Source organism: Salmo salar, chromosome ssa07, assembly GCF_905237065.1.
Source record: "Salmo salar chromosome ssa07, Ssal_v3.1, whole genome shotgun sequence".
NCBI classification, from domain to species: Eukaryota; Metazoa; Chordata; class Actinopteri; order Salmoniformes; family Salmonidae; genus Salmo; species Salmo salar.
The window spans coordinates 51,818,420-51,844,022 of record NC_059448.1 but is presented as its reverse complement, the minus strand read 5'-3'; the positions used below and the strand labels follow the sequence as shown (position 1 = coordinate 51,844,022).

The window sequence follows — 25,603 nt, the reverse complement described above, 5'->3', positions numbered from 1 at the left end:
CAGATCTCTCCTCTCTCTTCTCAGTCCCTAAACCTCTGGTCAGATCTCTCCTCTCTCTTCTTCTCAGTCCCTAAACCTCTGGTCAGATCTCTCCTCTCTTCTTCTCAGTCCCTAAACCTCTGGTCAGATCTCTCGCTCCATCTCTCTTGCTCTCCCTCTCAATCTCTCTTGCTCTCCCTCTCAATCTCTTTTGCTCTCTCTCTTGCTCCCTCTCAATCTCTCTCTTTCTCAATCTCTCTTGCTCTCCCTCTCTCTCTCTCTCTCTCTCTCCCTCTCAATCTCTCCTGCTCTCCCTCAATCTCTCTTGCTCTCTCTCTCCCTCTCAATCTCTCTTGCTCTCTCTCTCTCTCGCCCTCTCTCTCTCCCTCTCAATCTCTCCTGCTCTCCCTCAATCTCTCTTGCTCTCTCTCTCTCTCTCCCTCTCAATCTCTCTTGCTCTCTCTCGCTCTCTCTCTCCCTCTCAATCTCTCTTGCTCTCTCTCTCTCTCTCTTGCTCTCTGTTTTTTTCCTCTACCCTCTCTCCCTCTCTCTCTGGGCCTGTTACTAGTGGTGACAGCGTTTCTCCCCAGATGTCCTCTCTGCCCTGCCACCTGGAGTAGAGAGGATACTGCCTGGACGCTCACTCACCTGCTGTGACTCAAACTGGCCAGTGGCCACACAGACAGAAACACACACACACACACACACACACACACACACACACACACACACACACACACACACACACACACACACACACACACACACACACACACACACACACACTGTCAGTCATTCACTTAGACACATATTCATATTAATACATGCATATAAGTTAAACATATATAATACATTCTCCTCTGTTAGCATATATAGTTGAATACATAGTTATGACCATCCAAACACAGGTCCATTTCAGGCGTGTGCTAGTGCTAACCCTGTTACAGTGTCCTGTCCTACTCAGCAGAAGGCCCTGTTAGTGTCCTGTCCCACTCAGCAGAAGGCCCTGTTAGTGTCCTGTCCCACTCAGCAGAAGGCCCTGTTAGTGTCCTGTCCCACTCAGCAGAAGGCCCTGTTAGTGTCCTGTCCCACTCAGCAGAAGGCCCTGTTAGTGTCCTGTCCCACTCAGCAGAAGGCCCTGTTAGTGTCCTGTCCCACTCAGCAGAAGGCCCTGTTAGTGTCCTGTCCCACTCAGCAGAAGGCCCTCATTCATATTGCATATCCCCACCCTGTCCACTTGGCTCTCTCTCCTCCTCTCTCTTTCTCACCCAGTCCACTTGGCTCTCTTTCTCCCTCTATCCATCTCTCTCACCAGCTCTCCCTCCCTCTCTCGCCCTGAGCTCCCCCGTGGAGTGTGTGACAAGCTGACCACAGGAAGAAGAAGAAACAAAAAGCCCCTCAGTTTTCCCCCTTGAACACTCAGCATCCCTCTCCACACATACACACACAGAGACACACACCCCAAGGGCAGCTTGCTCGGGGGTTGCCATGGAGACAGGACCAGGGCAAGAGGCATGGAGGGAGGAGGAGAGGAAGGAGAGCAAGTGAGAGGGACAGAGCAAAGATGAATGGGGAATGTTGGGGTGTACTCAATTGATCCCTGTTTTATAAAGCCATGGCGGGCGTGTCTTATTGCTCCTCAATACTCCTAATTGGCTTCCTTGTCTCGCTCTCTGAGCACAATATGAGTCCCTTTTATTAGAGGACTAGCCTAGTGGTTAGAGCGTTGGACTAGTAACCGAAAGGTTGCAAGATCAAATCCCCGAGCTGACAAGGTACAAATCTGTCGTTCTGCCCCTGAACAAGGCAGTTAACCCACTGTTCCCCGGTAGGCCGTCATTGAAAATAAGAATTTGTTCTTAACTGACATGCCTAGTAAAATAAAGGTTAAATTACATTTCAGGATAAACTGTTCCGGCTCGACAGCCTTCAGCAGGGTGGCCTAACCCCTTGACCTCCCTTCTCCTCCTCTTCCACCCCCGTTAGGAGGATGCGCGTGCTGACGTAGTGGACAGCCTGGTGCGGGACATCCAGAATACCCAGTGTCTGCTCAACGTGGAGCACAGCGGCGTCACCTGCCCCAACGTCACACTGCAGTTCGCCGACTCCAAGGACGACGTCGGCCTCAGCCTGGTCAAGGAGGGCATGGTCATGGTGGACGTGCGGAAAGAGAAGCACCTGCAGAAAATGGTAGGAAAATGGCCGCCTTGGCGGAATTTGAAGAGAGAAATGAAAGTTATGTTTACCTTAAGTTTTCAGTTTTATAATGACTTTGTCAGGGCACTATGGCCAAACAGATGTTTTATGTACCAGTGGTAGCATTGGACCAAATGTATTGGTGTTAGAGTTGAGAAAAGGTGACGCTGACATGTGCCAGACGTTTTCAGGTCATAGTGACTTTGTCAGGGCCAAAACATGATAGTGGGTGACAGTGTATGTGACTGGCTGGCTGTGAAGGGTCTAGTCTATTTCAGCAAGGCTGTTAGCCTTATGCTACCATGCTAACAGGTCAGTGTTTTGTTATGAATAAGAGCTAGCATTTGGCTAAATGCTGACGTGTTTAGTAATCCAAAATGAAGACCGATCTGAAGCGATGCATCTCTCCGCTCCTCTCGGTACGTCTAGTGCTCAGCAGGACAGGCCCCTCTGACGGCGGCCATTTTGTAATGTCATGAAGTGCAGCTCGTTTGCCTTCCCTCATTATGCTAATTCAGCTGGCAGACTCAAAGCCTCTATGTAAATGAAAGATAAAGGCACAAAACTGAAATATTTATTCCTGGCGCAATTACCGCTCCTACACGCCCCGACATTACTCCACTCTGTCATTTAGGTACAAATTGGCACACACACGTTCACACACAAAGCCACAGAAATGGGCTCACCGGTCAGAACACAAACACTCATAAACATATGAATGCATACCAACACACACACACCACACAGAATTTTAGACTTAATCACCCTTGTTTCCCTATACCACCACTAAAGTTTTACAACCCATTGAAAGACACTTAGTCAGCCCACATCAGTCAATAAGTAACTGTATAGTGTGTATTTGTCACCAGGGAGCTCACCTTTGACCTCTTTAGGCCACTGAGACTGTAAACAGTATTGTGTTGAAACGACCCACTGGAACAGAGTCAGAGCAGTGATTAAAACCCAGCTGTCCACTGAAACAGGCTAATAGAGTCATGCAGTCTGAACCCTGCTGTCCACTGAAACAGGCTAATAGAGTCATGCAGTCTGAACCCTGCTGTCCACTGAAACAGGCTAATAGAGTCATGCAGTCTGAACCCTGCTGTCCACTGAAACAGGCTAATAGAGTCATGCAGTCTGAACCCTGCTGTCCACTGAAACAGGCTAATAGAGCCATGCAGTCTGAACCCTGCTGTCCACTGAAACAGGCTAATAGAGTCATGCAGTCTGAATCCTGCTGTCCACTGAAACAGGCTAATAGAGCCATGCAGTCTGAACCCTGCTGTCCACTGAAACAGGCTAATAGAGTCATGCAGTCTGAACCCTGCTGTCCACTGAAACAGGCTAATAGAGCCATGCAGTCTGAACCCTGCTGTCCACTGAAACAGGCTAATAGAGTCATGCAGTCTGAACCCTGCTGTCCACTGAAACAGGCTAATAGAGTCATGCAGTCTGAACCCTGCTGTCCACTGAAACAGGCTAATAGAGCCATGCAGTCTGAACCCTGCTGTCCACTGAAACAGGCTAATAGAGTCATGCAGTCTGAACCCTGCTGTCCACTGAAACAGGCTAATAGAGTCATGCAGTCTGAACCCTGCTGTCCACTGAAACAGGCTAATAGAGTCATGCAGTCTGAACCCTGCTGTCCACTGAAACAGGCTAATAGAGTCATGCAGTCTGAACCCTGCAGTCCACTGAAACAGGCTAATAGAGTCATGCAGTCTGAACCCTGCTGTCCACTGAAACAGGCTAATAGAGTCATGCAGTCTGAACCCTGCTGTCCACTGAAACAGGCTAATAGAGTCATGCAGTCTGAGCCCTGCTGTCCACTGAAACAGGCTAATAGAGTCATGCAGTCTGAACCCTGCTGTCCACTGAAACAGGCTAATAGAGTCATGCAGTCTGAACCCTGCTGTCCACTGAAACAGGCTAATAGAGCCATGCAGTCTGAACCCTGCTGTCCACTGAAACAGGCTAATAGAGTCATGCAGTCTGAACCCTGCTGTCCACTGAAACAGGCTAATAGAGTCATGCAGTCTGAACCCTGCTGTCCACTGAAACAGGCTAATAGAGTCATGCAGTCTGAACCCTGCTGTCCACTGAAACAGGCTAATAGAGCCATGCAGTCTGAACCCTGCTGTCCACTGAAACAGGCTAATAGAGTCATGCAGTCTGAACCCTGCTGTCCACTGAAACAGGCTAATAGAGCCATGCAGTCTGAACCCTGCTGTCCACTGAAACAGGCTAATAGAGTCATGCAGTCTGAACCCTGCTGTCCACTGAAACAGGCTAATAGAGTCATGCAGTCTGAACCCTGCTGTCCACTGAAACAGGCTAATAGAGTCATGCAGTCTGAACCCTGCTGTCCACTGAAACAGGCTAATAGAGTCATGCAGTCTGAACCCTGCTGTCCACTGAAACAGGCTAATAGAGTCATGCAGTCTGAACCCTGCTGTCCACTGAAACAGGCTAATAGAGTCATGCAGTCTGAACCCTGCTGTCCACTGAAACAGGCTAATAGAGTCATGCAGTCTGAACCCTGCTGTCCACTGAAACAGGCTAATAGAGTCATGCAGTCTGATCCCTGCTGTCCACTGAAACAGGCTAATAGAGTCATGCAGTCTGAACCCTGCTGTCCACTGAAACAGGCTAATAGAGTCATGCAGTCTGAACCCTGCTGTCCACTGAAACAGGCTAATAGAGTCATGCAGTCTGAACCCTGCTGTCCACTGAAACAGGCTAATAGAGTCATGCAGTCTGAACCCTGCTGTCCACTGAAACAGGCTAATAGAGTCATGCAGTCTGTCAGGTCTGTTTGTCTTATGCTGGTCATGTCTCCTGTGCTGCTCCCTCTGAAACGATGCAGCCTATTCAGACTGGGATGTGAAGGCTCTGGGATGTGAGGGCTCTGGGATGTGAGGGCTCTGGGATGTGAAGGCTCTGGGATGTGAGGGCTCTGGGATGTGAAGGCTCTGGGATGTGAAGGCTCTGGGAATGTTAGGGCTCTGGGATGTTAGGGCTCTGGGATGTGAGGGCTCTGGGATGTGAGGGCTCTGGGTGCATCTCTTTCATTGCTATAGTCTAAAGTGGTATAGTTTTAATAGTCTAAAAGAGAGGGGGGGGCTGAACAGGTGAAAGCATCCTGAAGACCTTCTACCTTATCACTTTAAAGTCCCCCTGGCAAACAAAGCTCCTCTGTCAGCTAGACTGACCACTAACTGAGCTCAGCTTCCATTTCCTCAAATGGCCTTTATTTTGACATGTTTAAAGCTGGAATGCTTAGTGGTGAAACTCCCACGTCCGTTTGTGATATTACAACAACGAACACAGTTTTTTCCCTCCTGACATCATTGTATTCCAGATGACAAATTGCTGTTCTCAGGCGCTGGTCTTGTTTCATAGAGGAGAGCGGGATTTGTTAGATTTATTTGAAGGGAAGCCGTTGTAGTCAAGCTCGGCTCTGTTTGTTTTGTGGATATGCCCTGTAGCAAATGGACAACACACTTAAGCATTGTCCATGCAATAAAGATAGACAATATTATTATAATCGTAAATGTATGCACCGGCTGCTAGTATTGTTGGAGAGAAAAAAGAGGGAGGTCGATAGAGAGAGGAGAGAATGACAGAGAATGGGGGGGATGGATAAATAGAGAGAGAGGGATAGAGATATATAGAGAGAGGAGAAAATAATGGAGAGAGTGAGAGTGATAGATATAGAGAGTGAGAGAGAGAGAGAAGGCGGGAGCCAGCCAGAGGAGGTGTGGAGGGGAAGATAAAGAGCTGAGATAGAGACAGTGTGTTCTGAGTCAGGCGCAGTAAAACCAGGCATGCATCACTGCAGGGCCAGAGTGGCTAACTTTAAGAGCCTCCCAACACAGAGGACTAACCTAGCTGAAGGGCCCACACACGTTATTGTATAGGCTAGTTGTCGCTTAGTATTCGGCCTACACAGTAATACATAGAAATGATGTTATTATATGAAGGTGGTTGAGATTACCATAGAAATAGGATTACCATTCTATGGATATTACATGAATACATAGTGATGACATGACATAGACATGTGTATATTCACAGGTATTACATTTGAAATGAGAGGATAGTAGGTTATTGCAGCATCAAAAGAGCTGCCTGTTTGCTTTAGTGCAGTCAGGGATCTGGCATACATCTCAGGTGTATTGCATTGGCTAATGTGTGATCAAATGAACGCTACTGTCCTGCATATTGTCAATGATTAATGACACAGCATCGGTTTATGGTTTATTACATACAAACACATATTGCTGGGGATTGATATTCCAACAGGACGGAGCTGGTATTCATTCAGACTGGATCACACACTCCTGTCACACATCATGTGTACACACACAGTATCTTACTGAGCTAATATCATTCAGACTGGATCACACACTCCTGTCACACATGTGTACACACACAGTATCTTACTGAGCTATTATTCATTCAGACTGGATCAACACTCTGTCACAATGTACACAAATAATGAATTATTAGACTGGATACACACTTGTCACACATCATGTGTACACACACAGTATCTTACTGAGCTAATATCATTCAGACTGGATCACACACTCCTGTCACAATCATGTGTACACACACAGTATCTTACTGAGCTAATATTCATTCAGACTCGATCACAAACACACACACACACACACACACAGTATCTTACTGAGCTAATATTCATTCAGACTGGATCACACACTCCTGTACCTCTCACTGTTGGTACTGTAGTAGAGCTCAACAGTGTATCCAGATAGTACATCACCCTCCCAAGCTACTCTACTGTCGGGTGGAGATAGTACATCACCCTCCCAAGCTACTCTACTGTCGGGTGGAGATAGTACATCACCCTCCCAAGCTACTCTACTGTCGGGTGGAGATAGTACATTACCCTCCCAAGCTACTCTACTGTCGGGTGGAGATAGTACATTACCCTCCCAAGCTACTCTACTGTCGGGTGGAGATAGTACATCACCCTCCCAAGCTACTCTACTGTCGGGTGGAGATGGTACATTACCCTCCCAAGCTACTCTACTGTCGGGTGGAGATGGTACATTACCCTCCCAAGCTACTCTACTGTCGGGTGGAGATGGTACATTACCCTCCCAAGCTACTCTACTGTCGGGTGGAGATAGTACATTACCCTCCCAAGCTACTCTACTGTCGGGTGGAGATAGTATATTACCCTCCCAAGCTACTCTACTGTTGGGTGGAGATAGTATATTACCCTCCCAAGCTACTCTACTGTCGGGTGGAGATAGTACATCACCCTCCCAAGCTACTCTACTGTCGGGTGGAGATAGTACATTACCCTCCCAAGCAACTCTACTGTCGGGTGGAGATAGTATATTACCCTCCCAAGCTACTCTACTGTCGGGTGGAGATGGTACATTACCCTCCCAAGCTACTCTACTGTCGGGTGGAGATGGTACATTACCCTCCCAAGCTACTCTACTGTCGGGTGGAGATAGTACATCACCCTCCCAAGCTACTCTACTGTCGGGTGGAGATAGTACATCACCCTCCCAAGCTACTCTACTGTCGGGTGGAGATGGTACATTACCCTCCCAAGCTACTCTACTGTCGGGTGGAGATAGTTCATTACCCTCCCAAGCTACTCTACTGTCGGGTGGAGATAGTACATCACCCTCCCAAGCTACTCTACTGTCGGGTGGAGATAGTACATCACCCTCCCAAGCTACTCTACTGTCGGGTGGAGATAGTACATTACCCTCCCAAGCTACTCTACTTTCGGGTGGAGATAGTATATTACCCTCTTAAGCTACTCTACTGTCGGGTGGAGATGGTATATTACCCTCCCAAGCTACTCTACTGTCGGGTGGAGATGGTACATTACCCTCCCAAGCTACTCTACTGTCGGGTGGAGATGGTACATCACCCTCCCAAGCTACTCTACTGTCGGGTGGAGATGGTACATTACCCTCCCAAGCTACTCTACTGTCGGGTGGAGATAGTATATTACCCTCCCAAGCTACTCTACTGTCGGGTGGAGATAGTACATCACCCTCCCAAGCTACTCTACTGTCGGGTGGAGATAGTACATCACCCTCCCAAGCTACTCTACTGTCGGGTGGAGAGTGTGTCAGGCTGAAGAGCAGGTGAATGCAGACAGGAGGCAGTCTGTATGAACTGCTGAGCTCTCTCCTTTCATATCCTGAAATGAGTCAGGAACTCCCCGTAGAACTCACTAACTCCAACAGCTTTGGCAGGGCCGACGGCTGGTCCTCCCCCTTAGCCTGACACACACACTATCGCACACACACTCAGACACACATACATACACACACCTCCTCCGCCGGTCATTGCCTCAGAGCCTTAAACCGTGTGGTGGGGTCATGGAGAACATGCCTTCTCCTCCTCTCTCCCCTCCTGTATCCCCCTCTGTCTCAAGCCTTCGCCCCTCAGGCAGGCTGGCATGGGAGACCATCTTTAGGGAGAGCCCTGGCACTAACTCCCCCTCCCTACTCTGTCGGGCTAGAGTGGCACACCGCCACCCCTGGCACACCGCCACCCGCACACTGAGCACTTACTCGCTCCTCCCATCCCTTTTAATGTCTCTCTCACTCCATCTTTCCATTTGCTCTTCCTCCCTCTCTCTCCATCCATCTCTCCTATGCTCACCTTCTCTCTGCCCCTCCTTCCATCTTCCCCTTCTCTCGCTCGACCTCCCCTTCTCCATTTTCCTTCTCATCCCTCTCCCTCTTCTCCTAGTCCTGTCTCCTTCATCCCTCCCTCTTCTCCTAGTCCTGTCTCCTTCATCCCTCTCTCTTCTCCTAGTCCTGTCTCTCCTTCCATCCCTCTCTCTCTTCTCCTAGTCCTGTCTCTCCTTCCATCCCTCTCTCTCTTCTCCTAGTCCTGTCTCTCCTTCCATCCCTCTCTCTCTTCTCCTAGTCCTGTCTCTCCTTCCATCCCTCTCTCTCTTCTCCTAGTCCTGTCTCTCCTTCCATCCCTCTCTCTCTTCTCCTAGTCCTGTCTCTCCTTCCATCCCTCTCTCTCTTCTCCTAGTCCTGTCTCTCCTTCCATCCCTCTCTCTCTTCTCCTAGTCCTGTCTCTCCTTCCATCCCTCTCTCTCTTCTCCTAGTCCTGTCTCTCCTTCCATACCTCTCTCTCTTCTCCTAGTCCTGTCTCTCCTTCCATCCCCCTCTCTCTTCTCCTAGTCCTGTCTCTCCTTCCATCCCTCTCTCTCTTCTCCTAGTCCTGTCTCTCCTTCCATCCCTCTCTCTCTTCTCCTAGTCCTGTCTCTCCTTCCATCCCTCTCTCTCTTCTCCTAGTCCTGTCTCTCCTTCCATCCCTCTCTCTCTTCTCCTAGTCCTGTCTCTCCTTCCATCCCCCTCTCTCTTCTCCTAGTCCTGTCTCTCCTTCCATCCCTCTCTCTCTTCTCCTAGTCATGTCTCTCCTTCCATCCCTCTCTCTCTTCTCCTAGTCCTGTCTCTCCTTCCATCCCTCTCTCTCTTCTCCTAGTCCTGTCTCTCCTTCCATCCCTCTCTCTCTTCTCCTAGTCCTGTCTCTCCTTCCATCCCTCTCTCTTCTCCTAGTCCTGTCTCTCCTTCCATCCCTCTCTCTTCTCCTAGTCCTGTCTCTCCTTCCATCCCTCTCTCTTCTCCTAGTCCTGTCTCTCCTTCCATCCCTCTCTTTCTTCTCCTAGTCCTGTCTCTCCTTCCATCCCTCTCTCTCTTCTCCTAGTCCTGTCTCTCCTTCCATCCCTCTCTCTCTTCTCCTAGTCCTGTCTCTCCTTCCATCCCTCTCTCTCTTCTCCTAGTCCTGTCTCTCCTTCCATCCCTCTCTCTCTTCTCCTAGTCATGTCTCTCCTTCCATCCCTCTCTCTCTTCTCCTAGTCCTGTCTCTCCTTCCATCCCTCTCTCTTCTCCTAGTCCTGTCTCTCCTTCCATCCCTCTCTCTTCTCCTAGTCCTGTCTCTCCTTCCATCCCTCTCTCTTCTCCTAGTCCTGTCTCTCCTTCCATCCCTCTCTCTCTTCTCCTAATCCTGTCTCCTTCCATCCCTCTCTCTCTTCTCCTAGTCCTGTCTCTCCTTCCATCCCTCTCTCTTCTCCTAGTCCTGTCTCTCCTTCCATCCCTCTCTCTCTTCTCCTAGTCCTGTCTCTCCTTCCATCCCTCTCTCTCTTCTCCTAGTCCTCTCTCTCCTTCCATCCCTCTCTCTTCTCCTAGTCCTCTCTCTCCTTCCATCCCTCTCTCTCTTCTCCTAGTCCTGTCTCTCCTTCCATCCCTCTCTCTCTTCTCCTAGTCCTGTCTCTCCTTCCATCCCCCTCTCTCTTCTCCTAGTCCTGTCTCTCCTTCCATCCCCCTCTCTCTTCTCCTAGTCCTGTCTCTCCTTCCATACCTCTCTCTCTTCTCCTAGTCCTGTCTCTCCTTCCATCCCTCTCTCTCTTCTCCTAGTCCTGTCTCTCCTTCCATCCTTCTCTCTTCTCCTAGTCCTGTCTCTCCTTCCATCCCTCTCTGTTCTCCTAGTCCTGTCTCTCCTTCCATCCCCCTCTCTCTTCTCCTAGTCCTGTCTCTCCTTCCATCCCTCTCTCTCTTCTCCTAGTCCTGTCTCTCCTTCCATCCCCTCTCTCTTCTCCTAGTCCTGTCTCTCCTTCCATCCCTCTCTCGCTTCTCCTAGTCCTGTCTCTCCTTCCATCCCTCTCTGTTCTCCTAGTCCTGTCTCTCCTTCCATCCCTCTCTCTCTTCTCCTAGTCCTGTCTCTCCTTCCATCCCTCTCTCTCTTCTCCTAGTCCTGTCTCTCCTTCCATCCCTCTCTCTTCTCCTAGTCCTGTCTCTCCTTCCATCCCTCTCTCTCTTCTCCTAGTCCTGTCTCTCCTTCCATCCCTCTCTCTCTTCTCCTAGTCCTGTCTCTCCTTCCATCCCCCTCTCTCTTCTCCTAGTCCTGTCTCTCCTTCCATCCCTCTCTCTCTTCTCCTAGTCCTGTCTCTCCTTCCATCCCTCTCTCTCTTCTCCTAGTTCTGTCTCTCCTTCCATCCCTCTCTCTTCTCCTAGTCCTGTCTCTCCTTCCATCCCTCTCTCGCTCTTCATCCTGTCTATCTCACTTAGCCAAAGAGAGGTTGCGCACAGCAATATGGGAAGGCAAGGTGCTAGCATCCAGAATTTGCATGAATTTGCATGTCTTTGAGAGCGCCGCCATGATGAATTCTAATCCACAGGAATGAAAGGAAACGGCGGTGGATCAGACCTTTCATTCTAAATGAGATGTGATTTAAAATGCTGTTAATGCTGATTATTTCCGCTCTGCATTAGCCCAACCCTGGGCTCTCTCCTCTCTCTCAGCCCCCCTCCCACATTCTGCTTCATGCCTCCCTTTGATAACATTATTCCATGGGGGGGGGTGTGTATGTGTTGAGGCGGGGATGGTGGGGAAAAGTGTGTGTTACGGGGGAGGTGTGTGGCGGGGAAAGGTGTGTGTGGCGGGGAAAGGTGTGTGTGGCGGGGAAAGGTGTGCGTGGCGGGGAAAGGTGTGCGTGGCGGGGAAAGGTGTGTGCGTGCTATAGTAAAGACATCTGTCTCTTCTCTGTGCTGCCGTAACCACCACATTTAACAATGGAAAGGTGACTGGGAACATGGACATGTACAAACAGACCAGCTATGACCTCCGTAAGGCTCCGTAAGGCAGTCATAGAGGCAAAACGCAGTACAGGGACAAAGTGGAATCAATTCAAGGGCTCAGACTCGAGACGTACTGTATGTGGCAGGGACCTTAGACAATCACGTATTATAGTTACTGACGGCTCGAGCTGCCAAGCTCCGTCCATGGGCAAACCAGCTGACTGGAGTGTTTATGGACATATTAATTCTCTCCATATCCCAGTCCATTGTCCCCACTTGCTTCAAGATGTCCACCATTGTTTTTGTACCCAAGAAAGCAAAGGTAACTCAACAAAATGACTATTGCCCCGTAACACTCATCTCTGTCATCATGAAGTGCTTTGAGAGGCTAGTTAAGGATCATATCACCTCCACCTTTCCGTCACCCTAGACCCACTGCAATTCACATATTGCCCCAATGTAAGAATGTCAGAATGCTGTTAATTGACTACAGCTCAGCCTTCAATACCATAGTGCCCTCCAAGCTCATCACTAAGCTCAAGGCCCTGGGTCTGAACCCCTCCATGTTGAACTGGGTCCTGGACTTCCTGACGGGCTGCCCCCAAGTGGTGAAGGTAGGCAACAGCACCTCTGCCACACTGATCCTCAACATGGGGGCCCCACAGGGGTTCATGCTCAGCCCCCTCCTGTACTCCCTGATGACTGCCTGGCCACGCACGTCTCCAACTCAATCATCAAGTTTACCAACAATGACGAGACAGCCTGGAGGGAGGAGGTGAGAGCCCTGGCAGAGTGGTGCCAGGAAAATAACCTCTACCCTCAACGTCAACAAAACTAAGGAGTTGATCGTGGACTACAGCAGAGAGAGCACCTGAAGTGGTCCCTTCACATATTCAGTGTGGTGAAGAAGGCGCAACAGCGCCTTTTTAACCTCAGGAGGCTGAAGAAATCCGGCTTGGCCCCTAAGACCCTCAGAAACTTCTACAGATGCACCATTGAGAGCATCCTGTCGGGCTGTGTCACCATAGCTATTTCATAGTCTGCAACCACAGGGTTGTCTAGAGGGTGCTGCGGTCAGCCCAACGCATCATCAGGGCACTGCCTGCCCTCCAGGACATCTACAGCACCCAGTGTCACAGGAAGGCCAAGAAGATCATCAAGAAGATCATCAAGGTCACCCGAGCCACGGTCTGTTCACCCCACTAAACTCCAGACCCGTCCCCATAGCTACCAGACCCGTCCCCATAGCTACCAGACCCGTCCCCATAGCTACCAGACCCGTCCCCATAGCTACCAGACCCGTCCCCATAGCTACCAGACCCGTCCCCATAGCTACCAGACCCGTCCCCATAGCTACCAGACCCGTCCCCATAGCTACCAGACCCGTCCCCATAACTACCAGACCCGTCCCCATAGCTACCAGACCCGTCCCCATAGCTACCAGACCCGTCCCCATAGCTACCAGACACGTCCCCATAGCTACCAGACCCGTCCCCATAGCTACCAGACCCGTCCCCATAACTACCAGACCCATAGCTACCAGACCCGTCCCCATAGCTACCAGACCCGTCCCCATAGCTTCCAGACCCGGCCCCATAGCTTCCAGACCCGTCCCCATAACTACCAGACCCATAGCTACCAGACCCGTCCCCATAACTACCAGACCCATAGCTACCAGACCCGTCCCCATAACTACCAGACCCATAGCTACCAGACCCGTCCCCATAACTACCAGACCCGTCCCCATAACTACCAGACCCATAACTGCCAGACCCGTCCCCATAACTACCAGACCCATAGCTACCAGACCCATAGCTACCAGACCCATAGCTACCAGACCCGTCCCCATAACTACCAGACCCGTCCCCATAGCTACCAGACCCGTCCCCATAGCTACCAGACCCGTCCCCATAGCTACCAGACCCGTCCCCATAGCTACCAGACCCATAGCTACCAGACCCGTCCCCATAACTACCAGACCCATAGCTACCAGACCCGTCCCCATAGCTACCAGACCCGTCCCCATAACTACCAGACCCATAGCTACCAGACCCGTCCCCATAACTACCAGACCCATAGCTACCAGACCCGTCCCATAACTACCAGACCCATAGCTACCAGACCCGTCCCCATAACTACCAGACCCATAACTACCAGACCCGTCCCCATAACTACCAGACCCATAGCTACCAGACCCGTCCCCATAACTACCAGACCCATAGCTACCAGACCCGTCCCCATAGCTACCAGACCCGTCCCCATAACTACCAGACCCATAGCTACCAGACCCGTCCCCATAGCTTCCAGACCCGTCCCCATAGCTTCCAGACCCGTCCCCATAGCTTCCAGACCCGTCCCCATAGCTCCCAGACCCATAGCTACCAGACCCGTCCCCATAACTACCAGACCCGTCCCCATAACTACCAGACCCATAGCTACCAGACCCGTCCCCATAACTACCAGACCCATAGCTACCAGACCCGTCCCCATAACTACCAGACCCGTCCCCATAACTACCAGACCCATAGCTACCAGACCCGTCCCCATAACTACCAGACCCATAGCTACCAGACCCGTCCCCATAGCTACCAGACCCGTCCCCATAACTACCAGACCCATAGCTACCAGACCCGTCCCCATAGCTTCCAGACATTTTTACATTTTACATTGTAGACATTTAGCAGACGCTCTTATCCAGAGCGACTTACAAATTGGTGCATTCACCTATAATATCCAGTGGAACAACCACTTTACAATAGTGCATCTAAATCTTTTAAGGGGGGGGTTAGAAGGATTACTTTATCCTATCCCAGGTATTCCTTGAAGAGGTGGGGTTTCAGGTGTCTCCGGAAGGTGGTGATTGACTCCGCTGTCCTGGCGTCGTGAGGGAGCTTGTTCCACCATTGGGGTGCCAGAGCAGCGAACAGTTTTGACTGGGCTGAGCGGGAACTGTGCTTCCTCAGAGGTAGGGAGGCGAGCAGGCCAGAGGTGGATGAACGGAGTGCCCTTGTTTGGGTGTAGGGCCTGATCAGAGCCTGAAGGTACGGAGGTGCCGTTCCCCTCACAGCTCCGTAGGCAAGCACCATGGTCTTGTAGCGGATGCGAGCTTCGACTGGAAGCCAGTGGAGAGAGCGGAGGAGCGGGGTGACGTGAGGGAACTTGGGAAGGTTGAACACCAGACGGGCTGCGGCGTTCTGGATGAGTTGTAGGGGTTTAATGGCACAGGCAGGGAGCCCAGCCAACAGCGAGTTGCAATAATCCAGACGGGAGATGACAAGTGCCTGGATTAGGACCTGCGCCGCTTCCTGTGTGAGGCAGGGTCGTACTCTGCGAATGTTGTAGAGCATGAACCTACAGGATCGGGTCACCGCCTTGATGTTGGTGGAGAACGACAGGGTGTTGTCCAGGGTCACGCCAAGGCTCTTAGCACTCTGGGAGGAGGACACAAGGGAGTTGTCAACCGTGATGGCGAGATCATGGAACGGGCAGTCCTTCCCCGGGAGGAAGAGCAGCTCCGTCTTGCTGAGGTTCAGCTTGAGGTGGTGATCCGTCATCCACACTGATATGTCTGCCAGACATGCAGAGATGCGATTCGCCACCTGGTTGTCAGAAGGGGGAAAGGAGAAGATTAATTGTGTGTCATCTGCATAGCAATGATATGAGAGACCATGTGAGGATATGACAGAGCCAAGTGACTTGGTGTATAGCGAGAATAGGAGCGGGCCAAGAACAGAGCCCTGGGGGACACCAGTGGTGAGAGCACGTGGTGCGGAGACAGATTCTCGCCACGCCACCTGGTAGGAGCGACCTGTCAGGTAGGACGCAATCCAAGCGTGCGCGGTGCCGGAGATGCCCAGCTCGGAGAGGGTGGAGAGGAGGATCTGATGGTTCACGGTATCAAAGGCAGCAGATAGGTCTAGAAGGATGAGAGCAGAGGAGAGAGACCCGTCCCCATAGCTTCCAGACCCGTCCCCATAGCTTCCAGACCCGTCCCCATAGCTCCCAGACCCATAGCTACCAGACCCGTCCCCATAACTACCAGACCCGTCCCCATAACTACCAGACCCGTCCCCATAACTACCAGACCCATAGCTACCAGACCCGTCCCCATAACTACCAGACCCATAGCTACCAGACCCGTCCCCATAACTACCAGACCCGTCCCCATAACTACCAGACCCATAACTGCCAGACCCGTCCCCATAACTACCAGACCCATAACTACCAGACCCATAACTACCAGGCCCATAGCTACCAGGCCCATAGCTACCAGACCCATAGCTACCAGACCCGTCCCCATAACTACCAGACCCGTCCCCATAGCTACCAGACCCGTCCCCATAGCTACCAGACCCGTCCCCATTGCTACCAGACCCGTCCCCATAGCTACCAGACCCGTCCCCATAGCTACCAGACCCATAGCTACCAGACCCGTCCCCATAACTACCAGACCCATAGCTACCAGACCCGTCCCCATAGCTACCAGACCCGTCCCCATAGCTACCAGACCCGTCCCCATAACTACCAGACCCATAGCTACCAGACCCGTCACCATAACTACCAGACCCATAGCTACCAGACCCGTCCCCATAACTACCAGACCCATAGCTACCAGACCCGTCCCCATAACTACCAGACCCATAGCTACCAGACCCGTCCCCATAACTACCAGACCCATAGCTACCAGACCCGTCCCCATAGCTACCAGACCCGTCCCCATAGCTACCAGACCCGTCCCCATAGCTACCAGACCCGTCCCCATAACTACCAGACCCATAGCTACCAGACCCGTCACCATAACTACCAGACCCATAGCTACCAGACCCGTCCCCATAACTACCAGACCCATAACTACCAGACCCGTCCCCATAACTACCAGACCCGTCCCCATAACTACCAGACCCATAGCTACCAGACCCGTCCCCATAACTACCAGACCCATAGCTACCAGACCCGTCCCCATAACTACCAGACCCGTCCCCATAACTACCAGACCCATAACTGCCAGACCCGTCCCCATAACTACCAGACCCATAACTACCAGACCCATAACTACCAGGCCCATAGCTACCAGGCCCATAGCTACCAGGCCCATAGCTACCAGACCCATAGCTACCAGACCCGTCCCCATAACTACCAGACCCGTCCCCATAGCTACCAGACCCGTCCCCATAGCTACCAGACCCGTCCCCATAGCTACCAGACCCGTCCCCATAGCTACCAGACCCGTCCCCATTGCTACCAGACCCGTCCCCATAGCTACCAGACCCGTCCCTATAGCTACCAGACCCATAGCTACCAGACCCGTCCCCATAACTACCAGACCCATAGCTACCAGACCCGTCCCCATAGCTACCAGACCCGTCCCCATAGCTACCAGACCCGTCCCCATAGCTACCAGACCCATAGCTACCAGACCCGTCACCATAACTACCAGACCCATAGCTACCAGACCCGTCCCCATAACTACCAGACCCATAGCTACCAGACCCGTCCCCATAACTACCAGACCCATAACTACCAGACCCGTCCCCATAACTACCAGACCCATAGCTACCAGACCCGTCCCCATAGCTACCAGACCCGTCCCCATAACTACCAGACCCATAGCTACCAGACCCGTCCCCATAGCTACCAGACCCGTCCCCATAACTACCAGACCCATAGCTACCAGACCCGTCCCCATAACTACCAGACCCGTCCCCATAACTACCAGACCCATAGCTACCAGACCCGTCCCCATAACTACCAGACCCATAACTACCAGACCCGTCCCCATAACTACCAGACCCGTCCCCATAACTACCAGACCCGTCCCCATAACTACCAGACCCGTCCCCATAACTACCAGACCCGTCCCCATAACTACCAGACCCGTCCCCATAACTACCAGACACGTCCCCATAACTACCAGACACGTCCCCATAACTACCAGACCCCTACCAGACCCATCCCCGTAACTACCAGACCCGTCCCCATAGCTACCAGACCCGTCCCCATAACTGCCACGCTGCATCTGCTGTCTGTCTGCCAGATCAACACCATGATCAATGGGCCATTTTCCTCCTCACACTTTTGCACAGTAAACACTTTTAATCTTATTGCACTGGATTGGGACCAATCTCTCTCTCTCTGTCTTTTACTGTCTGCATGTCCCTCTGTCACGCACTCTCTCTTACTCTCGCTCATTTCTCTCTTTCTCTCTCACACACATACAGTTGAAGTCGGAAGTTTACATACACTTAGCTTGGAGTCATTAAAACTTGTTTTTCAGTCACTCCACAACTTTCTTGTTAACCTGTTAGGTATAGCGTGGCGCGAAATACAAACACCTAAAAAATGCTATAACTTCAATTTCTCAAACATATGACCATTTTTCACCATTTTAAAGATAAGACTCTCGTTAATCTAACCACACTGTCCGATTTCAAAAAGGTTTTACAGCGAAAGCAAAACATTAGATTATGTCAGGAGAGTGCCCTCCCAAAAATAATCACACAGCCATTTTCAAAGCTAGCATATATGTCACAAAAACCAAAACCACAGCTAAATGCAGCACTAACCTTTGATGATCTTCATCAGATGACACTCCTAGGACGTTATGTTATACAATACATGCATGTTTTGTTCAATCAAGTTCATATTTATATAAAAAAACAGCTTTTTACATTAGCATGTGATGTTCAGAACTAGCATACCCACCGCAAACTTCCGGTGAATTTACTAAATTACTCACGATAAACGTTCACAAAAAACATAACAATTATTTTAAGAATTATAGATACAGAACTCCTTTATGCAATCGCGGTGTCAGATTTTAAAATAGCTTTTCGGCGAAAGCACATTTTGCAATATTCTGAGTACATAGCCCGGCCATCACGGCTAGCTAATTTGACACCCACCAAGTTTGGCCCTCGCCAAACTCAGATTTACTATAAGAAAAATTGGATTACCTTTGCTGTTCTTCGTCAGAATGCACTCCCAGGACTTCTACTTCAAAAACAAATGTTGTTTTGGTTTGAAATAATCCATAGTTATATCCAAATAGCTCCGTTTTGTTCGTGCGTTCAAGTCACTATCCGAAGGGTGACGCGCCGGCGCATTTCATGACAAAAAATGTCAAAATATTCTATTACCGTACTTCGAAGCATGTCAAACGCTGTTTAAAATAAATTTTTATGCTATTTTTCTCATAAAATAGCGATAATATTCCAACCGGGCGACGTTGTGTTCATTGAAACACTGTCTCGTGCACGCGCACCTCAGTGTCATTGTTCTCAGCAGGACCACTCACAAAAACCCCTGCTGTTTTTCACCCAGAGACTGGAGAGCTCTCATTCCACTTTCTGGCACCTTCCTAGAGCCAATGGAAGCCTTGGAAAATGTCACGTTACAGCAGAGATGCTGTATTTTTGATAGAGATGCCCTAGAAGGAGAACAAATTGTCAGACAGGGCACTTCCTGTGTAGAATCTTCTCAGGTTTTGGCCTGCCATATGAGTTCTGTTATACTCACAGACACCATTCAAACAGTTTTAGAAACTTTACAGTGTTTTCTATCCAAATCTATTATATGCATATTCTAGTTTCTGGGCAGGAGTAGTAACCAGATTAAATCGGGTACATTTTTTAACCGGCCATGAAAATACTGCCCCCTATCCCAAACAGGTTAACAAACTATAGTCGGTTAGGACATCTACTTTGTGCATGACACAAGTCATTTTTCCAACAATTGTTTACAGACAGATTATTTGTGGGTCAGAAGTTTACATACACTAAGTTGAATGTGCCTTTAAACAGGTTGGAAAATTCCAGAAAATCATGGCATGGCTTTAGAAGCTTCTGATAGGCTAATTGACATCATTGAGTCAGTTGGAGGTGTACCTGTGGATGTATTTCAAGGCCTACCTTCAACCTCAGTGCCTCTTTGCTTGACATCATGGGAAGATCAAAAGAAATCAGCCAAGACCTCAGAAAAAAAATTGTAGACCACAAGTCTGGTTCATCCTTGGGAGCAATTTCCAAACGCCTGAAGGTACCACGTTCATCTGTACAAACAATAGTACGCAAGTATAAACACCATGGGTCCACGCAGCCATCATACCGCTCTGAAAGGAGACGCATTCTGTCTCCTAGAGATGAACGTACTTTGGTGCGAAAAGTGCAAATCAATCCCAGAACAACAGCAAAGGACCCTGTGAAGATGCTGGAGGAAACAGGTACAAAAGTCCACAGTAAAACAAGTCCTATATCGGCATAAACTGAAAGGCCACTCAGCAAGGAAGAAGCCACTGCTCCAAAACCGCCATAAAAAAGCCAGACTACAGTTCGCAACTGCACATGGGGACAAAGATCGTACTTTTTGGAGAAATGTCCTCTGGTCTGATGAAACAAAAATAGAACTGTTTGGCCACAATGACCATCGTTATGTTTGGAGGAAAAAGGGGGATGCTTGCAAGCCGAAGAACACCGTCCCAACCGTGAAGCACGGGGGTGGTTGCTTCATCTTGTGGGGGTGCTTGCTGCAGGAGGGACTGGTGCACTTCACAAAATAGATGGCATCATGAGGGAGGAAAATTATACACTGCTCAAAAAAATAAAGGGAACACTTAAACAACACAATGTAACTCCAAGTCAATCACACTTCTGTGAAATCAAACTGTCCACTTAGGAAGCAACACTGATTGACAGTACATTTCACATGCTGTTGTGCAAATGGAATAGACAACAGGTGGAAATTATAGGCAATTAGCAAGACACCCCCAATGAAGGAGTGGTTCTGCAGGTGGGGAACACAGACCACTTCTCAGTTCCTATGCTTCCTGGCTGATGTTTTGGTCACTTTTGAATGCTGGCAGAGATTTCACTCTAGTGGTAGCATGAGACTGAGTCTACAACCCACACAAGTGGCTCAGGTAGTGCAGCTCATCCAGGATGGCACATCAATGCGAGCTGTGGCAAGAAGGTTTGCTGTGTCTGTCAGCGTAGTGTCCAGAGCATGGAGGCGCTACCAGGAGACAGACCAGTACATCAGGAGACGTGGAGGAGGCCGTAGGAGGGCAACAACCCAGCAGCAGGACTGCTACCTCCGCCTTTGTGCAAGGAGGAGCAGGAGAAGCACTGCCAGAGCCCTGCAAAATGACCTCCAGCATGCCACAAATGTGCATGTGTCTGCTCAAACGGTCAGAAACAGACTCCATGAGGGTGGTATGAGGGCCCGACATCCACAGGTGGGGGTTGTGCTTACAGCCCAACACCGTGCAGGACGTTTGGCATTTGCCAGAGAAGATTGGCAAATTCGCCACTGGCGCCCTGTGCTCTTCACAGATGAAAGCAGGTTCACACTGAGCAAATGTGACAGACGTGACGGTCTGGAGACGCCGTGGAGAACGTTCTGCTGCCTGCAACATCCTCCAGCATGACCGGTTTGGCAGTGGGTCAGTCATGGTGTGGGGTGGCATTTCTTTGGGGGGACACACAGCCCTCCATGTGCTCGCCAGAGCTAGCCTGACTGCCAATAGGTACCGAGATGAGATCCTCAGACCCCTTGTGAGACCATATGCTGGTGCGGTTGGCCCTGGGTTCCTCCTAATGCAAGACAATGCTAGACCTCAAGTGGCTGGAGTGTGTCAGCAGTTCCTGCAAGAGGAAGGCATTGATGCTATGGACTGGCCCGCCCGTTCCCCAGACCTGAATCCAATTGAGCACATCTGGGACATCATGTCTCGCTCCATCCACCAACGCCACGCTGCACCACAGACTGTCCAGGAGTTGGCGGATGCTTTAGTCCAGGTCTGGGAGGAGATCCCTCAGGAGACCATCCACCACCTCATCAGGAGCATGCCCAGGCGTTGTAGGGAGGTCATACAGGCACGTGGAGGCCACACACACTACTGAGCCTCATTTTGACTTGTTTTAAGGACATTACATCAAAGTTGGATCAGCCTGTAGTGTGGTTTTCCACTTTAATTTTGAGTGTGACTCCAAATCCAGACCTCCATGGGTTGATAAATTGGATTTCCATTGATTATTTTTGTGTGATTTTTGTTGTCAGCACATTCAACTATGTAAAGAAAAAAGTATTTAATAAGATTTTTTCTTTCATTCAGATCTAGGATGTGTTGTTTAAGTGTTCCCTTTATTTTTTGAGCAGCATATATTGAAGCAACATCTCATGACATCAGTCAGGAAGTTAAAGCGTGGTTGTAAATGGGTCTTGCAAATGGACAATGACCCCAAGCATACTTCCAAAGTTGTGGCAAAATGGCTTAAGGACAACAACGTCAAGGTATTGGAGTGGCCATCACAAAGCCGTGACCTCAATCCCATAGAAAATTTGTGTGCAGAACTCAAAAAGCGTGTGCGAGCAAGGAGGCCTACAAACCTGACTCAGTTACACCAGCTCTGTCAGGAGGAATGGGCCAAAATTCACCCAACTTATTGTGGGAAGCTTGTGGAAGGCTACCCAAAACATTTGACCCAAGTTAAACAATGTAAAGGCAATGCTACTAAATAAAAATTGAGAGTATGTAAACTTCTGACCCACTGGGAATGTGATGAAAGAAATAAAAGCTGAAATAAATCATTCCCTCTACTGTTATTCTGACATTTCACATTCTTAAAATAAAGTGGTGATCCTAACTGACCTAAAACAGGGATTACATGTCAGGAATTGTGAAAAACTGAGTTTAAAGGTATTTGGCTAAGGTGTATGTAAACTTCCGACTTCAACTGTACCTTCACCATCTTTCATCTAGAGAATATTCTCATGTCAGCCACATTCACAGCATACTGTCACCACAAACACACAGACCTATCAGACACAAAAGTGATTCATTCCAGGACTGAAGTTGAAGTCTATTAAAAACCATTAAGTTCCAGTATGGTCGTACAGACACCATCTTGGTGCTCGATCACCACAGTAAAAGTAGGCCAACCAAAGGCGGCGACGTCAGATGACTGAGTGACTCCCAACCCGTCTCGCTCAATCAGGCTGCGCTAAGCGAACACTGTCATTGAGCGAAAAAGTTCATTAGCTCTACAAGCTAATCATCTCCCCTTTTGCTAATTAACAATCAATTAGAAAACACAGAAGCCTCTTGCTAATTATCAATCACCAACATAGCATGAACCTCGTATATTATCCCTAGTCCTTTTCAATAGAACATTTGTTCTAAAAGTTTTTGGGCCTCAGATGAAACAGCCCGCATTACAGTTAGCTTCAAACGCTAACTCTCCCTTTTTTTTATTTTTAACCTTTATTTAACTAGGCAAGTCAGTTAAGAACAACCTCTTATTTACAATGACGGCCACTTTTTAATCCACCAGCCACTGTGGCAGGTAGATGGAAAATTTGTCAGCCAAAATATTTTTGCGCCATAATTACCTAAAATAAAAATACACAAGCTGATGTCCATGCCTAATGTTTCTAAAACATAACTTTTATTAGTAAGAAATACACCCAAACAAGGGCACTGCGTTCATCCACCTCTGGCCTGCTGGCCCCCCTACCTCTGAGGAAGCACAGTTCCCGCTCAGCCCAGTCAAAACTGTTCGCTGCTCTGGCACCCCAATGGTGGAACAAGCTCCCTCACGACGCCAGGACAGCGGAGTCAATCACCACCTTCCGGAGACACCTGAAACCCCACCTCTTTAAGGAATACCTAGGATAGGATAAAGTAATCCTTCTAACCCCCCCCCCCCCTTAAAATATTTAGATGCACTATTGTAAAGTGGTTGTTCCACTGGATATCATAAGGTGAATGCACCAATTTGTAAGTCGCTCTGGATAAGAGCGTCTGCTAAATGACTTAAATGTAAATGTAAATAATGTGAGATATAGCACAATTTCATTTTTTGTGACCCGAGAACATATCAGATGAGACAAAATGTTCAGGGTGGGAGGTTACTGTGGTAACCAGGTCACTGGAGTCCTGTCACGTGTCTGTGTGTGAGAGATGTTGGTTCTGACTAGGAGTAGACATCTCTTTGCATCAGTTGAAGCAGCAGACTCAAACTTCCATTTAAAAACAGCCAACCTTGTGAACAAAACAATGTAAATAGCCAAGAAACACGAGGACAAAGTCTCACTTTGTAGACTTTCGAGTAAATTTGACCAACTTTGATGCCTGTGCGCAGCGCCTCCAAAAATGAATCAGCACAGTGCACAAATCTTTCCTGCCAGGCAGTGTTTCTTCATGAGGTGGGATATAGATTGATATTTATTTGTGCGATTAGCAGCTATGAAACAAAACGGCAGAAATACTTTGAAAACAACTACTGCAGTATTTTCCTCGCACGTGATCATACTTTACTTTTTCCACTATATTTGTATTCGTAAATGTAATGCCCGCACTGTAGAGCCCTGCAAATTGACCACCCATTTACGTGGCTGGTGAAATTGTCATTTTTTACCAATCAATACCTAAATCTACCCGCATTTGTGGATGTTAATTTTATGCCCTGGTTGGCTCTTTGTAGCGACATAAGCTAATGCACAACACTCACCTAGCGCTTTGAGCTAGGATTGTTGTTTTGGCTTTGGTGTTAGCTCCAGTGTTAGCGTCGCTAGCGCCAGTGTGTGTGTGTTAGCTCCAGGGTTAGCGTCGCTAGCTCCAGTGTGTGTGTGTGTTAGCGTCGCTAGCTCCAGTGTGTGTTTGTGTGTTAGCTCCAGTGTGTGTTTGTTAGCTCCAGTGTGTGTTTGTGTGTTAGCTCCAGTGTTAGTGTCGCTAGCTCCAGAGTGTGTTTGTGTGTTAGCTCCAGTGTTAGTGTCGCTAGCTCCAGTGTGTGTTTGTGTGTTAGCTCCAGTGTGTGTGTGTTTGTTAGCTCCAGTGTGTGTTTGTGTGTTAGCTCCAGTGTTAGTGTCGCTAGCTCCAGAGTGTGTTTGTGTGTTAGCTCCAGTGTTAGCGTCGCTAGCTCCAGTGTTTGTATTTGTGCTGATGCAGGCATGTGAGTGTGGAGTGTTTTGGGAGGGAGGGAGAGAGCAGAAGGCAGCCTGTGGGAGAGCAGCTGTGATGTGGATGGAGAGTTTAGAGGACGTACGCTGCTGCTTGAAGCCCAAGCTGAAGAGGGATATGAGAGCTGGGGATCAGACCAACACTTGCTTTTAATTGCTGTGCTGTTCTGCAGATGAGAGGCCACATGGAATCTGTAGTTTATTTCCCAACAGATTATTTTTATTTTGGCCGTGTAGGTAAATTGCACTACTGTGAAGGGATGGATGTGCTGCCTCGTGGGAAATGTAGTGTTTTGGGGAGTTGCAGTGTACATTTTATTATGAGAGAACGGATGATGTGGGTAGTGTAGTTTCTTTGTAGGTGTTATATGGGGCGGCAGGTAGCCTAGTGCTTAGAGCGTTGGACTGGTAATCGAAAGGTTGTAAGATCGAATCCCCGAGCTGAAAAGGTACAAATCTGTCGTTCTGCCCCTGAACAAGGCAGTTAAACCCACTGTTCCCAGGCCGTCATTGAAAATAAGAATTTGTTCTTAACTGACTTGCCTAGTTAAATAAAGGTTAAAAAAAATGGGTTACAGTGTAATTATTCTGTGGTGAAAATGCCTTGTGCAAGTGAAGTTGTTACATTTTGGTGTAATTGTGCCGAGAGGAACAAATGAGGTGCTTTGGGGTTATGTAGTTTTTTCTATTGTGCTGAAGGCAGACATGATGCCCCATGGGAAATACAGTTTCTTCTATTACAGGGTAATTGTGTGGTGGGGCATTGCTGTGATGCCTCATGGGAAATGTAGTTTCTTCTATCAGTGTAATTGAACAGTGGGGTAGAGATGAGATGCCACATGGGAATTGTAGGTTTGTCGGTTAATACAGCCGTC

At 49.2% G+C, this 25,603-nt stretch overlaps 1 protein-coding gene across 1 annotated transcript in view; it reads left to right on the top strand.

Moving 5' to 3' along the window:
* The window catches only part of LOC100380729 (staphylococcal nuclease domain-containing protein 1), a 319,896-nt gene that overhangs the window by 284,294 nt on the left and 9,999 nt on the right, over positions 1-25,603 (top strand). The window contains exon 22 of the mRNA XM_045722231.1: positions 1,966-2,169. Coding sequence (XP_045578187.1) covers positions 1,966-2,169 — 204 coding nt within the window. The remainder of the gene's footprint in view (positions 1-1,965; positions 2,170-25,603) is intronic.